Raw genomic sequence first — 15,775 nt, 5'->3', positions numbered from 1 at the left:
GTTTTGATAAAATTTTAAGCCTTATATTGGAGAGCACGTTCTGGAGTCGCGAGGGGCTTTGGCTTTGTTTTGAAGCCCGCGTGCGAATCACGCGTGATTAAAAAAACATGAGCTCGTGGCGCCGAGAAAAACTTTTTTAATTTTTATCATTTTAGCCTAATATTCCGCCTATCTATCGGAAACCAGATATTTCGGCTTAGCGGAAGTCTCGCATATTTTAGACACTAGAGGGCTCTGTGCCGAGAAAACATCTTGATTACGCAATAACTATGAAAATCAGTTTGGTTGTAAATCTCGTTAATTGTCATACTTATTGTTATTATGTTACTTATGGTCATACCTACTGTTATAATTGAATATTTAGCCGCCAACACTAGTTACGACCTGTTTTTAACGAAACTAGCGCGGGTTAGCCCGAGTTTGTGTAACCTTAAGACTTTGAGCCACTGGTTTGATATACGCAAATACTTATAAGTATAAATATAATAAGTATGACCTGATACATTATTTGGACTGCATTGTAAAGGATGATTAAATTAGCGAATAAGTAGATTAGTCCATTATGAAAAGGGATAATAAAGTTTAACCCCAAAACAAATTTGAAGAAATTTAAGAACTTACAAATAGCTCGTACCGATAGGTCTTCGAGCAAACAAAAAGACGCGAAACTCGGACCAAAGAGATCTTCGAGTGAAAAACTAAATTTAATTAAATAGCCAGAAATTCCAACGGTCCTATTTAAGACTCATTAGTACCGTTTTTTTTTAATAAAATGGGATTGATGAATTTATGATACGAAATATTCGCCATTATTTATGAATATTAAGGTAAATTTTCACTTGTCAAATTGACTAGTGAGCCCCCAGATTTCGATTAATTTTAGTAGTCTGAGCATTTATTTTAGTATAGTCAAATGCCGTGACTAGTGCCTTATGTCCAACCCTGGTTACCACAGTACCTGGAAATCTTTGAAAAGTCTGAGCTCCTAGTCTACAGTGGCGTCAAAAAGCATTTTCCGGCGGGGAATTAAACACCCTAGCCCCTACTTTGAATTAGAGGTGGTCTATTTAAGACTTATTCTTTTGCATGTTATTAGTTTTAGGATATTATGAAACTATTTTGCGGGTAATTTTTAGGTCATTTACGGAGTATTTTGAAGTCATCGTTAGGCTATTTTCGAGCATTTTGGGATACTTTTGAGGTTAGAATATTTTGAGGTCATGTTTAGTATGTATTTGAGGTCACTTGCAGCCTTTTTTGAAGTCATGGTTTAGTATGTATTTCGGGTAATTTGTAGCATATTTTGAGGTTTTCAACCATTTCAAAAGATAAATAAATTTATTAAAATAATATAATAATAAAATAATTATAATTTTATCTTTATTTTTCTGTAATTTCAACGCAAATTATCATATTTTATAAAAACTACTATAAAATCAAATAAATCGACTACATATTTCCTACTTTTCCTGTAACATTTTCCAGGTTTTCTATGGTCACCCCTTAACAGTCGTAAAATAAGTCGGGGTAAACCTCGAATGGTCGTGCATTCCGGGGAAATTGAATTTTTAAAAATCTGGCAACCATATTAATAATCCTACGGCAGTGTTGCCAAATCGTGGTAAAAATCCCATATCGTGGGATTTTTTTGAGCAATTTTTGAGAAATGGGATAACGGGATATTTTTACAAATTCAAAGGTTTTCATGGGATTTTCCAGTTTTTGAGGAATTTTCAAAGGTCAATTGAACTTTTCCAACTTAACAACCTCGGCATTTTCAACTGCATGCCTCGAAAATAATTTTCAATAAAAAATATTTTGAAGTTAAATCTATATAAAAAATTATTTCATTGGCAGGGCTCCTACTTTTAAAAATTTGGTTCCAATTTCACCCTATATCTAGCCTGAAAAATCCCCTATTTCCCTATTTTTCATCTTCAGATTTTGGTGGGAGCCCTCAGCCCATGGAGTTTTCACGAATGGAGGGGGTTGTGGCTATTGGGTGGTTTTTTTGCCGGGAGCTGGGTGATTTTCGAGTCTTGAACATTGGCAACACTGTCCTACGGTGACCAAAGGCTGTGAAAGGTAGAACCAAATAAGATCATCAAAGCAAGCCACCAGCGAAGCAATTGTGTGATCGGCTGCTAATAGTTCTTTCTGGCCTTTATCTAGTCGTTGTCCGCGACGTTTTTCTTTGGGGCAGGGCCCCCAGAGGTCCTATAATTCCTATAAAATCCTATATTTTAAAAAATGTCCTATAACATCCTATATTTTTAGCAAAATCCCTGAAAAGTCCTATAAAATCCTATAATTTTGATATTTTGCCCATTTAAAGGATAAATTCCTATACCAAGTCATTCTAGTCTATACTTTTGTTATTATTTACGTGGTTAGCTACTACTATATTTTTGTGATAAAATGGTTAAATAGTTTCTATTTTTTAAGTGAAATCAAAGATTTATTTATCTAAATATAGATTTGTTTTTCAATGCATAAAAGTTAGTAAATGAAATAGCATATTTAGTCCTATAAAATCCTATAATTTGAAAAAAAGATCCTATAAAGTCCTATTTTTTTAGAAATATAATCCTATTTTACCTATGAAAAATTTGAAGATTGGAGTGGGGGCCCTGTTGGGGACTCGTAAGGGGCCACCCACTAACAATCAACCCCCTTTGAAAGGTATACCGCCCCTAAATAGGTCTTAACCTTTGACAGATGAAGACGAACACGAGAAAACGTTTCTCTTTCTCCGTTACGCCTTCCCTTTTGTCAAACCCCCGAAGGCGCGTGTTTGGCGGCGATGACTCAGTGTTGCCAAGTCACGTCGTCCGCCGCTTAAAACGAAAAAAAATAGCCCAAATTATCGCCCGTCCTTTAAAATTGTACTTAAGAAGACCAAATAATAATATTATTATAATTAATAAAAACAAGCATTTTCCCACTGTTAGAAATAGTTATTTAGTTCCTATAATTATTACGAAGAAATGAAAATATAATCATGTTAATATTATTACATTGATAAATAAAGTTTGATCGCCATAGATTTACATCAATGTAATAATAATTTAGAAAGAAAACACCACTCTAATTACACAGTAAATAATAAAATAATAATAAAAAGTTTAAGTTTCTATTAAATTTTAAATTTATTGTGTAATTGAAGTGGTGTTTTCTTTCTTAATTATTATTACATTGATGTAAATCTCAACCTTCAAAATGTTAATCTCGAAACCAAAACTAAAAACTTATAATAAATTAAATTCTTTATAAACCGGGTGATCTCAACCTTCTAATTGGTGATTTTATTTATAAGTTAGAACCAAGAATGTATTTATTTATACTCAGGGAGAATGAATATGTCGAGATTATTTTTAGCGTTTCTCCAATTCCACCCGTTGGGCCCCCCGGTATGCTCCTCCGCTTTCATAAAATCAAATAATACTGCAATCTCATTGGTTCTTAAAAATTACGTTTTTTGACGAGATTAACGCTGCTGCGAGGACGCAAAAAATAAGACCGCCTCCTTTCCCCCCCCCCCCCTTAGCGTGACGGGGTTAGGGCCTCAACGTGTCCGTCGATAGTCTCGACATATTCATTCTCGCTGAGTATAAATAAATACATTCTTGTTAGAACCTTGGAGGAGAGAAGTATTCCAAGTTAGAACTACTCCTGATCCAAACCCTCTTAAAGAGAGTATAACCTTTTCGGGAATTTGGGGCAATACATATTTCCTCCCCTCATTTTTCTAACCAGGTGTTATACGTAGCGTGAAATACAGTGGTTTTCTAGGAATGAACCCACTGAAAGTATCCCCCTTTGGTAGTGCTTTAATTTATATCTACTAGAACGCGTTTCGTGAATCTAAAACCACGTACCTCATTATTAAGAATTTATATTTGAATAAATATCCTAACTATAATGAAAATAATTAATTTATAGCTCGAATATTGTTGTTTATATGTTAATTAAGGTTACATTTAAAAAATAAATACTAAATATGAAACAATAAAGGTTTCAAGTGAGAAAACATCTTTAGGGTGGGCACCCTGCTTCCTCTAATAGAAGAATTGGGGGTTTTTACTATCGTTCTAGACTAGCGTTTTGAGCGGGAAAAGAGAGAAGCTATGGCGCACCCTACCAAACAAGTAGGGTTCTACTCCCTTTAAACAAGCCGCCCAAAAAACCGCCCAATCGTGTGGGAAAATTGCCCAACTGGCAACTCGGCGTGTTTGGCGGCTTATTCCGCGTCTTTTGCGCTTTCAATGGACCACCAACCATCAATAGATTTCTTTATCAATACGTGTTTACGAGCCACAAAATGGCTCGTCTTCGTTGTCCAATAATAGCAATCATTTTGGTCACGTGACCCCCAAAGAGAACCACGTGTTCGAAAGTTTGGTGGTTTGGAAAAATCAGATTTTCTTTGTGGTTACAAATTGTTTGGGTTTGCTAGTGCGGTATCATGTTAGCGAATTTAAGGTTTCGTCCGTCCCGAATATCGGTATAAGACAATTTCGGGACTTCTAGAGGTTTTAGAAATTTTATTCTTCATGTACTTTTTCTTTTTTCATTTCAGCAACTGAAAGATGAAATTGCCGAAGTTACGGCGGAGATGGAGCGCCTGGAAGCTCAAGATGATAGGTGACTGCTTTTCTTATTTTTCTCCCGTAGACAAAAGAAACTCCAGGAAAGCGAACGAATTCCGACCGGCGAAACCAGTACTCAATTCAGGACCGTTAATCCAGTGTTTTAGAGAGGGGAAAAAGGGGAAAATCGATTAAAGTGCTATTATAACTTTATAAGTGATATAATACTGTGATATTAAACACAAGTGTTAACTCTGTAATGGTTAAAAAAATAAGTTGTTTAGTCTTGAAAAACATTATAGAATTTTATTTTATTATTTATCAATTAATTAAAGGGGTAATTAATGCGTTTAAATTTAGTTTCCCGCGTGATTCGTGAGTGAAACTGCAGACAAAACGGCTTTTAAAAACGGGGAAAATCAATTTTTAAGTTACCAAAAAAGGGGAAAATTAAGTCGCCCGAGTGGAAACACTGCGTTAATCCCAGGGCGGATTAACCCTTACGGCGCCTATAGGCTTCGAGCTTAGGAAATATAGCGTCACCTCGCGACGTCCAAAAGAGATTCCGTCGAAACTCGCGACGTCCAAAAGCGATTCCGTCGAAACTCGCGACGTCCAAAAGCGATTCCGTCGAAACTCGCGACGTTCAAAAGCGATTCCGTCGAAACTCGCGACGTCCAAAAGCGATTCCGTCGAAACTCGCGACGTCCAAAAGCGATTCCGTCGAAACTCGCGACGTCCAAAAGCGATTCCGTCGAAACTCGCGACGTCCAAAAGCGATTCCGTCGAAACTCACAATAGTGTCTTTTTGTGGTAATTAATTGTCATTTAAAGTTTGGTAATATTAAAGAATTTAATGGTGAATGTCAGATTGGGCCATTCAAGGGATAGTCTAAATTTTTCTTAATTTATTTTTGTTATTTCAGCAAAACAAATACCAAAGCCAAACAGTTATCTATTGGAAAGAAGAAATTTAATATGGACCCGAAAAAGGTATGGTTTCATTTTACTAACCAGTTATCATATTTTCCAACCAGTTTCCCATCCAGTATCAGCCTATCCAAGGTTTTGAAATTTATCTTGTTTCTTTACAATATTTTTTTTTTAAATTAAAGAAACCATTTACATGTTTAAAAATCTGTAGACTCAAATACACAGAGCTACAGTTTGTTTAAAACAAAAGCTACATAAGACCATGTCGCTTTTTTTAAAAATGACTGGTCCTGGCACATAATGAGTTAAGCATTTTATAGTCAGAAGTGGGATGGGAAGTGTTTTTACGTTTTTAGGGGAGTCGAAACGTTCTTGTATTAATTTTAATTAGTTCAAGGTGCTAATAATTTTGAATGATATTATGAAAATTGCGCAAAATATTGGAGGAAATTTATTCAAAAACCTGAGATGTAACAAGAAATATGTTCAGGAACATTAAAATATTTAAGTATCATTCTCCTTGGTTTAATCTAAGTTAAATCGCCCAATGGACACTTTTGTAAATAAGTATTCACTTAAAAGATGATCCTTTCTATAAAGCTTTTATTATTATTATTATAACAATTAAGAGTATTCAAAATATTGGCGTGGAGCATGAAAATATATATGAATATTTTTTACATAAATATGTATCAATATTTTTTACATGGAAATATATATCAATATTTTTTACATAAATATGTATCAATATTTTTTACATAAATATGTATCAATATTTTTTACATAAATATGTATCAATATTTTTTACATAAATATGTATCAATATTTTTTACATAAATGTATCAATATTTTTTACATAAATGTATCAATATTTTTTACATAAATGTATCAATATTTTTTACATAAATATGTATCAATATTTTTTACATAAATATGCATCAATATTTTTTACATAAATATGTATCAATATTTTTTACACGAAAATATGTATCAATATTTTTTACATAAATATGTATCAATATTTTTTACACGAAAATATGTATCAATATTTTTTACACGAAAATATGTATCAATATTTTTAACACGATAATATGTATCTATTTTTAACACGATAATATGTATTTTTTTTTTACACGAAAATATGTATCAATATTTTTAACATAAATATACCTCAATATTTTTAACATAAATATATCTCAATATATTTAACATAAATATACCTCAATATTTTTAACATAAATATACCTCAATATTTTTAACATAAATATATCTCAATATTTTTAACATAAATATACCTCAATATTTTTAACATAAATATACCTCAATATTTTTAACATAAATATATCAATATTTTTAACATAAATATATCTTAATATTTTTACCTAAATATATATCAATATTTTTAACATAAATATATCAATATTTTTAACATTAAAATATATATATATATATTTTTAACATGGAAATTGGTCGAAATATTATTTTGAAACATGAAAATCGGTCGAAATATTACTTTGAAACATGAAAATCGGTCGAAATATTATTTTGAAACATGAAAATCGGTCGAAATATTATTTTGAAACATGAAAATCGGTCGATATATTGTTTAGTAATGTGTGTAAAATGTCCATATGCATATGTGCAATTCCTCTATAGATCTCCAATTTAACTCGGGTCTAATTGGTTAAATAGATCAAACACTATACTTTGAAGGTTTTTTTTAATTTTAATTTTTTCTGCAGGGTATTGAATATCTCATAGAGCATGGACTTTTGAAAAACACTTCAGAAGATATTGCTCAGTTCCTATACAAAGGAGAAGGACTCAACAAAACTGCCATTGGCGATTATCTTGGTGAAAGGTACGTAGTTATGTCATATGTATATTCAAGAAATTAAGCATAATGTGATTAACTTGATTTTTATTTATAACCAGAAATGATTTTAATATGAAGGTGCTGGATTCCTTTGTTGACTTACATGATTTCACAGATCTCATTCTTGTTCAAGCTTTAAGGTAATTCATAACACGAGTAGCATAGAATAGTATAATTTTTGCCTCATAAAATGTACTGAATTTCACTAAATTTATCACTTCTTTTAATAGAAGTTTTGGGTAATAGGTGCTAGAGAAAAAAGACAATTTTTGATTTAGAATATGTCCTCTTTACCTTGCTATAGCAGATCTTATCAATCAAATTCCAGCATTTTTTTCCTTATTTCCCAAAACAACAAAAATTGGAAAACTAAGAAATAAATTGGTTATTAGAAAGACACATGTACGTCCACAGGGGTCATATGAACCCTTTCAAGAGCTGTGAATGCACTAACAAAGATGTGAAGTCTCTTCCTAGACTATGTTTGAAGATTAAATGCCTAGTAGAGTGGGTAACACTTTCGCCTTGCAGCAAGGGGAGCTGGGTTTGATCCCAGCTTGTGGCACTGGGTGAAAACTGCGAACAACTCTTGCGTAGAGTTTGCCAGTTCTCTCCCCATGCAAACTGGGAAACGCATGATTTCAAAAAGCTTTTTAGTGCGTGATAATTTTTGGATTCAAAGCTGCAACTAGTCAAAGATAATTGTTTCATATCAAGCATATGAGGATGCTTTAGTGACATCATTCTCAAAGATATTTAAGAGTAAATTTACATTAAGCGGGGGGGGGGGCTAGGTTGTTGTAGCTACGCCACTGACGCCCATGCAGTAAACGTTTCTAAAAAGATTGTATAGCATAAGTTGTTTTTAAATGTTAATTTTTATACGTTCTTGTTTATGTAGGCAATTTTTATGGAGCTTTCGGCTTCCTGGAGAAGCACAAAAAATTGACCGTATGATGGAGAAATTTGCTCAGAGGTATTGCCAGATAAATACGGGAGTTTTCAGCAACACAGACACTTGTTACGTTCTCTCTTTTGCCATTATAATGCTGAACACATCACTTCATAACCCGAGCGTGAAAGATAAACCGTCCGTCGAACAATTTATCAACATGAACAGAGGCATTAACAATGGTGGAGATCTTCCTAGAGAATTACTAATCGTAAGCTAGCAGAACTTACCAGTTTTAAACTCCGTGACTTTTTTGCATTAAGTTCTATTTAGTTCATTGTTGTTGATCATTCCATGGATAAATTGACTTTTTTAGAAAAACAGGTTTTAGAGTTAATTGCACAAAATTTTTGGTTCATTAAAAACTGGAGATTTCTTTATATTAACTCCGAAATTTAATGAAAAAGAGGGTTGAAGGGTTAATATATGATCAAGAATATCTTTATTTGTACTTAAAGAATGATTACTTTGAGATGATCCACAGTCATCGTGGTCTAATTTATTGCCAGTACAAGATGGGGGAAGTATATTCTTAACCGGTGTGTGCTTCAACTGTGTCAGGAAATGTCAGGTTTAGGGAACCAATGAGATATAGAACCGATTGATATGTGTCAATTTTGGAAATTAATCTTATAATAATATTTATTGGCTTTTTATTACAAATGACTTCACTACCTGAATTAATAAAAAAAAATCCTAAAAAGTGAACAAAAATGTTTTAGTATTAGGAACAATTGTTATCATGGAATGGTCATTAAAGTATTGATAATTATTTCGATTGCCCTGCACATTTCTGTTTTGTGCTTTGAATTTTTTTTAAAACTGTACTGTGTGATAATCACATTCTGAAAAACCTAATTTTTCCGCTAAACATTTTATTTTACAGAGTCTATTTGATAGCATAAAACAGGAGCCATTTAAAATTCCCGAAGATGATGGAAATGATTTAATGCACACATTCTTTAATCCAGACAGAGAAGGCTGGTTATGGAAGCAAGGTAAGGGGGAGTGTCATAGGCCGTTTCAATGTTTTTAAATTACTAACTCTGATTCCTACTAACAAATCAAATGACAAAACCAAATTAGCCCAAGGATTGTGGTTATAAAAATTACTTTAGGCTTTATGCCTTATATCCATTAACAAAGAAAATCAAGCTTCTTTCAACTGCTTAACTTATTTGAATGTATCTCTTTAAAAAATTTAGTTCGTTCAAACAGGTATGGTTTCATTAGAACATAATTTTTTGGCAATCCCTCGGTGACCTCTCGATTGCATTTAGCATTTCACCCAAATCATTTTTATAACCGGTGATGGCAGAGCAATACAATTAAATGTGTGGTCCTGTTATTTTGCTGCAAAAAAGTCATATTGCAATAATACAGAACGTTCATCTGCGCTTCCTGAGTGTGGCTTGTGGTATTATTATTAAAGAGAGTAAAAAGTAATTGAAAACAGGGTGGGAATAATTTAATTTTAAATTCAGATCCTACTACAACAGGTTACCACAACTTCATGCAGCAAGTTGTTAAGTAGAATCTTCTTTGAATGAATTATCTTCCACTAAGCTAGGTGTTACACACCCAAGGGACCTGTGCATTTGATGGTAGAAATAAGGGCTTCTACATATAAAACAATCAACGCTTCTAGTGGCAGAAATATGAATTTTCTTTGATCCACCATCAAATATCCTACTTTATACTCCCTTTGAAAGAGCCCATTGACTGAAATGCCTTGAAATTTTAAAACAAAAGCTTGCCCTTTTTTTTTTCAATTGTATCAGTGGAATTTTTTATTCAAGCAGGAGGAATATAGAATAATGTTCGATATTAGATTTATACGTTTAAAAACTAATTTTCATTTTATTTACATAGACACAATTTGGAAAATAAATTGTACTTCAATAAATTTTCATTACTGAGTTTTTTTGAGGATTTTGTTAATTTTAAGTTGATGCAGATGCATTTGAAAGATGCTTGTAAAATTACATAGACGTAGCCGTAGATTTGTATAATTTACTGCTACTTTTGGTAATTGACGAATTTAATTTCTAACCTTTTTTGGCTAACACATTTTATTGAATTTTTTCTCTTGCCTATTTCCGCTCTTTTTTGAACTCTGCTCTAATCCTAAATAAAATATAAAAAGGGAGTTCCAAGATCAGTAAGTGGGTTCTCCTCTCTCTGTCTCACACTACTTCATCATTCCATTCTCATAAATCCTTGCGAAACCTTTCCCTTATATTTATCTTGAGTTCTTCGTTTTATGCATGTTTCTTCAGTCTAGTCTCTTAAAATATTTTCTCTTTCTCCTTCTGCTGTACAGTGGCTATTGCATGATAAAGTCTTGCAGATATAAACTTGAAAGAGTAACTGTAGCAGTAGAGAATGCAGTTTTCATCAATCGCTGCCAGGTCTTTGGACCTGTATGTGGTAGAGACAAAGAAGAAAAAATTGTGATTTAGTTATGTCTACCAAATACAGATGGCGAGTAGTGTGTTTCCGGCCCTCTTGGAGGGTGGTGCTCTAGTGGCATGGCAGCTAACAACAAACTGGATTCCCTATAGCTCTGTATGTTTATTCCTCCATAGACAAATGATCACATGAGTAAATATTTTGTTGTGTGTTAAAGTTTTTATTAAAATATATTAGTGAAAAGATACGTATTACAATTTTACTAAATAAATTTTGGGCTATAAACTTTGTTTGAGTTGTAACCTGTTACCAATATTGTAAGAACAAAGCTCAATCTTCCATTTCCAAGACTGAGGTGGAACACCTATTGTAGTTCAAATGAACTTATTCATGATTTATTCATAACAGTCAACCAAAGGCATTTTACAACCTTCAAAAGCAAAATTTAAAAATTTTAAATGCATTAAACAGAATTTGTTCATGTGTTTTATTCTTAGCAAAGTTTTTAATATTATTTTGCAATTATCACATACAATTAGTGTTCTGTTTAGTTTAAAAGTCTAGTGATTTGTCAATGGTTTATAATTGTATTTGTTGATGTCTAGAACCATTTGAAAATAGGGAAACAGGGTGGTGCGTTGCCCCTCTGGCCATGCCCATGCTCGATCCTTTGTAAAATGTTGGTGTAGCACGAGTTTCAGTGAATACATATAATTCGCGCAGAGTGGAGGGTAAAGAATGATACGTCATGCTATTGGGTCCTTGACTTCCTACCTTCGATTACGAATACTGGAGTACCAAAAGACATACAATACACCCACTTGTTGCACGAAAGCACAGGCTGTTCCAAGAGGCAACGCAATGCCCAGTAACAAATCTGGAATATATGGTTATTGTTAGTTGAAGGCTTCTATAATGTTCACTTTACATGGATAATAAATATGCAACTGAGGGATAATTAATATATAATTGAATTGCCCTGTATACTAGTATATTAGTGTACTTACTGATAAGATCTCTGACAAAAGCTAGAATTGTAATTTTTGCCAAAATTTTTACTTTGGGAAAGTTAATTATAATTAAAAGTAAATTATTCCTTAAATTAAAACTTACATCAAAATTTACATCATTTAGAGGAAATTGGTTTGATTATTTCTTAGATTATTTTGAAACTTACTTTCAAACGTATGTGAGGTACAATAAGAATTGTTGTCAGAAGGCAGGTTAATTGGCATTCAGAACTACATTTTGTTAAACATACATATAAGAAATTTTGTTTGATTGTTTCTATAGGTCTAAGAAAATAGATGGGTTTATTGTTTAAATTTTAAGATCTACTGTCTTGTTTCAAAATTCTATTGAATCGTATACTAACCAGGAATTATGTTTAAGTGGGTAAAGAAATGGTTCTTCATTTCACCTAAGTTACATTTTTCCTTGAAATTCAGTTCAGTCGTTTGTTCACAGTCATCTCGTATTATTTTGTTTGTTAATAACTATGAATTCCAATTGTGAACTTGTATTTCAATTATTCCTGATTTTAGTTCGTTTCGTACTTGTCATTTGCTCCTTTTACAATGAAACTTTGGTAGCATGTAGTATATATACTCTACTAATTAATTTAATTTTTTTATTTACATTTAATTCATTTCTGCAACATTAAATTGTATTTAGTTAAAATTACAAGTACATTATTGGCTGTTCACATAACACTGTGTCATTTCACGCAGCCAAAATTTTCCATGACCTCAACCGCCATGGATACGTAACAAATTCCCAGCCCCTTTAATAATAATAATAATAATAATAATAGCATCATTAACCGTATAATGTTGCAAATTTCAATGAACCTCCTGTTCCACGATGTCAATCAGATTTTATAATTTAGTCAATAAATTTTATTTATTGAAATGTTTCAGGTATTTAAATGACTTGTTATGTAACATTGTTGTGACCGCTCCCATTTTTAGTAGCACAAACACCTCCCCCCAATCTGCGTTACATAATTTGTGAACAGCCCTTAATCAAAAGTTTATTATTTCTCAAAAGTATATAAGTATGTCTGTGAAGAAGGAACAGAGGACTACTCTATTAAATAAATTCATCTAGTTTCCAGTGCCATTCTCTTCTAATGGGAGTTATTGAAACTAAAATCTAGATAAGCAATGTCTTAATTCTCTTACCCAGTTGGTATATCCCATTTATAGAAAAGACCGAAACCACCTGATAGCTCCGTTGAAATCATGACATCGTATTGTGGTGCTTTAAATACTTTTGTAGAATGTTGTAAACTTTTTATTGTAATTTTTTATTAAAAAAGTTTTAAGTTAAACAATCAGACACAGGTTGGTAGAAAAAGGTTGAACCACAAAATTCTAGTTCTTGGTTTTAAACCCATTCATTCCCCTATGTTAAAATTTAAGTCTCTTCCACCTCGGAAAGTGGTGAGGCTGAAACGTTTTAGGAATAAACTTCCTTACCAAAAATGACCTTCCAGCGACCTTTCACACCACCCTGTGCCCAACCATTTTAATATATTTAATACTGCAGTAACTTGTCAATAATATCTTGTACCAAATTGTTTATTCCATTCCTAGGTGGAAGGTATAAAAGCTGGAAAAGAAGATGGTTTATTCTGAATGATAACTGCCTTTACTATTTTGAATATACAACAGTAATTATTTGATTTTTATGAAATGAAATCAATAATGTATTTAGGTTTTACATGTATCTTAAGAGTCTACCTACTATTCACATTTGGTTAATTTCTTACCTGGGCTAAAACAGAAATCATACATTTTCCCTGACTCCATAAAACCACCAATTTAAAGTATTTTGTTTTTAGAGAAAATGTATAATTAATTAACCAAAAGTTTCATTTAAATCAATGAGGAAGATTTCTACTCCAACTATGCTAACGATGGTGTTAAACAAGACTACACACGCTCTGTTCCAGTTTAGCTATTTAAATGCTGTAGTAATCATAAATAGCAAAATAGTTGTAGATTAAATGTCAAGTGCAAATTTCAATGCCACCTAGGTATTGGTTGACTCTTAGTTAAACCTAAATATGTTCTTGATGAAATGAATAATCAGGTGCAAGCTAGTGTTAATGTACTTTGTATAAATTTTAGGACAAAGAACCCAGAGGAATAATTCCTCTTGAAAATGTACAAGTTCGAGAAGTAGCCGATCGCAACAAACCAAATTGTTTTGAGCTTTATTCAACTGGAAATGACGTTATTAAAGCTTGTAAGACTGACTCCGAAGGAAAAGTGGTGGAAGGAAAGCACACTGTTTACAGAATGTCAGCAGCAACGCAGGAAGAGAAGGAAGATTGGATTAAATGTATACGGTAAGCACTGACCAAAGGTTGTTAAAAACAGAACCTAATACTATACCTCTTACGAGAGAAATATCCATCTACACTATGAAAATGAAACCTGTAAGTTCGCAAGGGGCCCAGACATGAGAGTGAATTTCCAACTTTGCTGAGACCAAAAATGAAGTGTTTACTAATGTAAAATATAAAATTTACTCTGCGTTGAGATATTTTCTTAATTTTTAAGCATTATTTTCTATACCAAAATGTACATTGAAAAACTTCAAGAGTTTCTAGAGAATATAATTAGCAGTATGTTAGGTATATTTAGATGGATACTCTTCAGTAAGAGATGTAGTATATACTTCTTATACTTCTGATAATAGTAAGTCCTATTTATGCAAACTTTACTCTTAATTTCAGCCAAAGCATTAGTCACAACCCTTTTTACGACATGCTTGCGGCCAGAAAAAGAAAGCACAGCATGTCAAGTAAAACAACAAAAACAACCTGTACAAACGGAACTTTTTTTTAAATTAGGGGTGCATATATTTGTTTTCAAGAAAAAACTTATTTCCTATTATAACAAACCTTAGTGCCCAAAACTTGTTAGTTTCAAATATTGAGGCATTGAAGTGGCAGTGGCCAAAAAAAACGAAACAAATAAATAAATTTGCCATCCTGTGCTTCCATCCAAGGAAATGAATTTTGAAAAAAAAGGTTATTCCCTCTTTATTTACAAGTACTGTTAGAACACTGTTGTGAACTTAGGTTAACCCCAGATACCTTCGATTCATTTGTGATGAATTCATTTATGAAAAAAACCAACCACTGTATAACAAAAAAAATTGTAAAGCTTTAAATTTCTACATCATTGTACAGGTATAAAAAAATCAATGTAGATAAATATTCGTAAAATTTATCATCTTTATATGTGCAGAGGCTTTATCTTTTTACGCATGTTCTATTAGCCCTTCCATATTTTATTTGCACTTTTATTTATTGTTTCATCTAAATAAAATGATAATTAGTTTTAATTCTATTAACTTGAATTTGTTTTAGATATCTTGAATATTTTATTGTTTAATATCTTCCGTTGAATAATTTATACAAAATTTAATCATCTTCAAAATTAATATCAAATTGTGTAATGCGTAAATTTTTATTTCTTGGATTATTTGAGACTTCTTTTCGTGAATTGGTATATCTTTTTTCAAATTCGCTGTAAAATGAATGTCGAGAGAAATGTTCTCAAAGTGCCTCGGGAAATATAAAAAAAATTAAATGATAAAACTGTGATTAGTAAAAATTGTTTGAAATATTAAATCCAAAAATTAGAATTATTTTATCTAGTCAGGGTTACTCTGCCAATTACAAAACATATTTGCTTCTTTCTTTACGGTTCTATAAATGAAACGTCACACAGTTTTCAGTTTTAATGTAAATCTTAATTTTTTGCTCAGTTTTAATACGGAAACAAGATCTCATGGGAAATTTTGTAATTGCGTGAATGGCCAGAAATTTGATGGTAAAATTTTGATACTGTACTGTAGCTATTGAATCGAGTGTTTTTAAAATATTCCTTAGTTAAGGTATGAAAAATTTGGTAACGGCCACAGAATGTTCTATTAAGAAGGAATCAGTATTTTATTCGCGGACAATCTAATGTAATTGTATAGAGAATATTTTGT

General features: G+C 32.2%; 1 protein-coding gene across 3 annotated transcripts in view; it reads left to right on the top strand.

The window, feature by feature from the left end:
* Nucleotides 1-15,751, top strand: part of step (cytohesin steppke) — an 88,034-nt gene extending 72,283 nt beyond the window's left edge. For 2 of the 3 annotated variants that reach the window (XM_090155015.1, XM_090155013.1), the window contains exons 3-12: nucleotides 4,580-4,644; nucleotides 5,516-5,582; nucleotides 7,265-7,383; nucleotides 7,458-7,538; nucleotides 8,300-8,561; nucleotides 9,237-9,348; nucleotides 10,497-10,511; nucleotides 13,360-13,436; nucleotides 13,897-14,117; nucleotides 14,508-15,751. In XM_090155015.1, coding sequence (XP_090011141.1) covers nucleotides 4,580-4,644; nucleotides 5,516-5,582; nucleotides 7,265-7,383; nucleotides 7,458-7,538; nucleotides 8,300-8,561; nucleotides 9,237-9,348; nucleotides 10,497-10,511; nucleotides 13,360-13,436; nucleotides 13,897-14,117; nucleotides 14,508-14,619 — 1,131 coding nt within the window. In that variant the 3' untranslated portion in view covers nucleotides 14,620-15,751. The remainder of the gene's footprint in view (nucleotides 1-4,579; nucleotides 4,645-5,515; nucleotides 5,583-7,264; nucleotides 7,384-7,457; nucleotides 7,539-8,299; nucleotides 8,562-9,236; nucleotides 9,349-10,496; nucleotides 10,512-13,359; nucleotides 13,437-13,896; nucleotides 14,118-14,507) is intronic. The other variant, XM_090155014.1, reaches the window with a different exon arrangement.
* Nucleotides 15,752-15,775: the final 24 nt, after the last annotated feature.

This window comes from Leiobunum rupestre, chromosome 1 (assembly GCF_980474605.1).
Source record: "Leiobunum rupestre chromosome 1, qqLeiRupe1.1.hap1, whole genome shotgun sequence".
In the NCBI taxonomy this organism is placed as follows: domain Eukaryota; kingdom Metazoa; phylum Arthropoda; class Arachnida; order Opiliones; family Sclerosomatidae; genus Leiobunum; species Leiobunum rupestre.
This window is presented reverse-complemented; position numbering and strand designations above follow the sequence as displayed.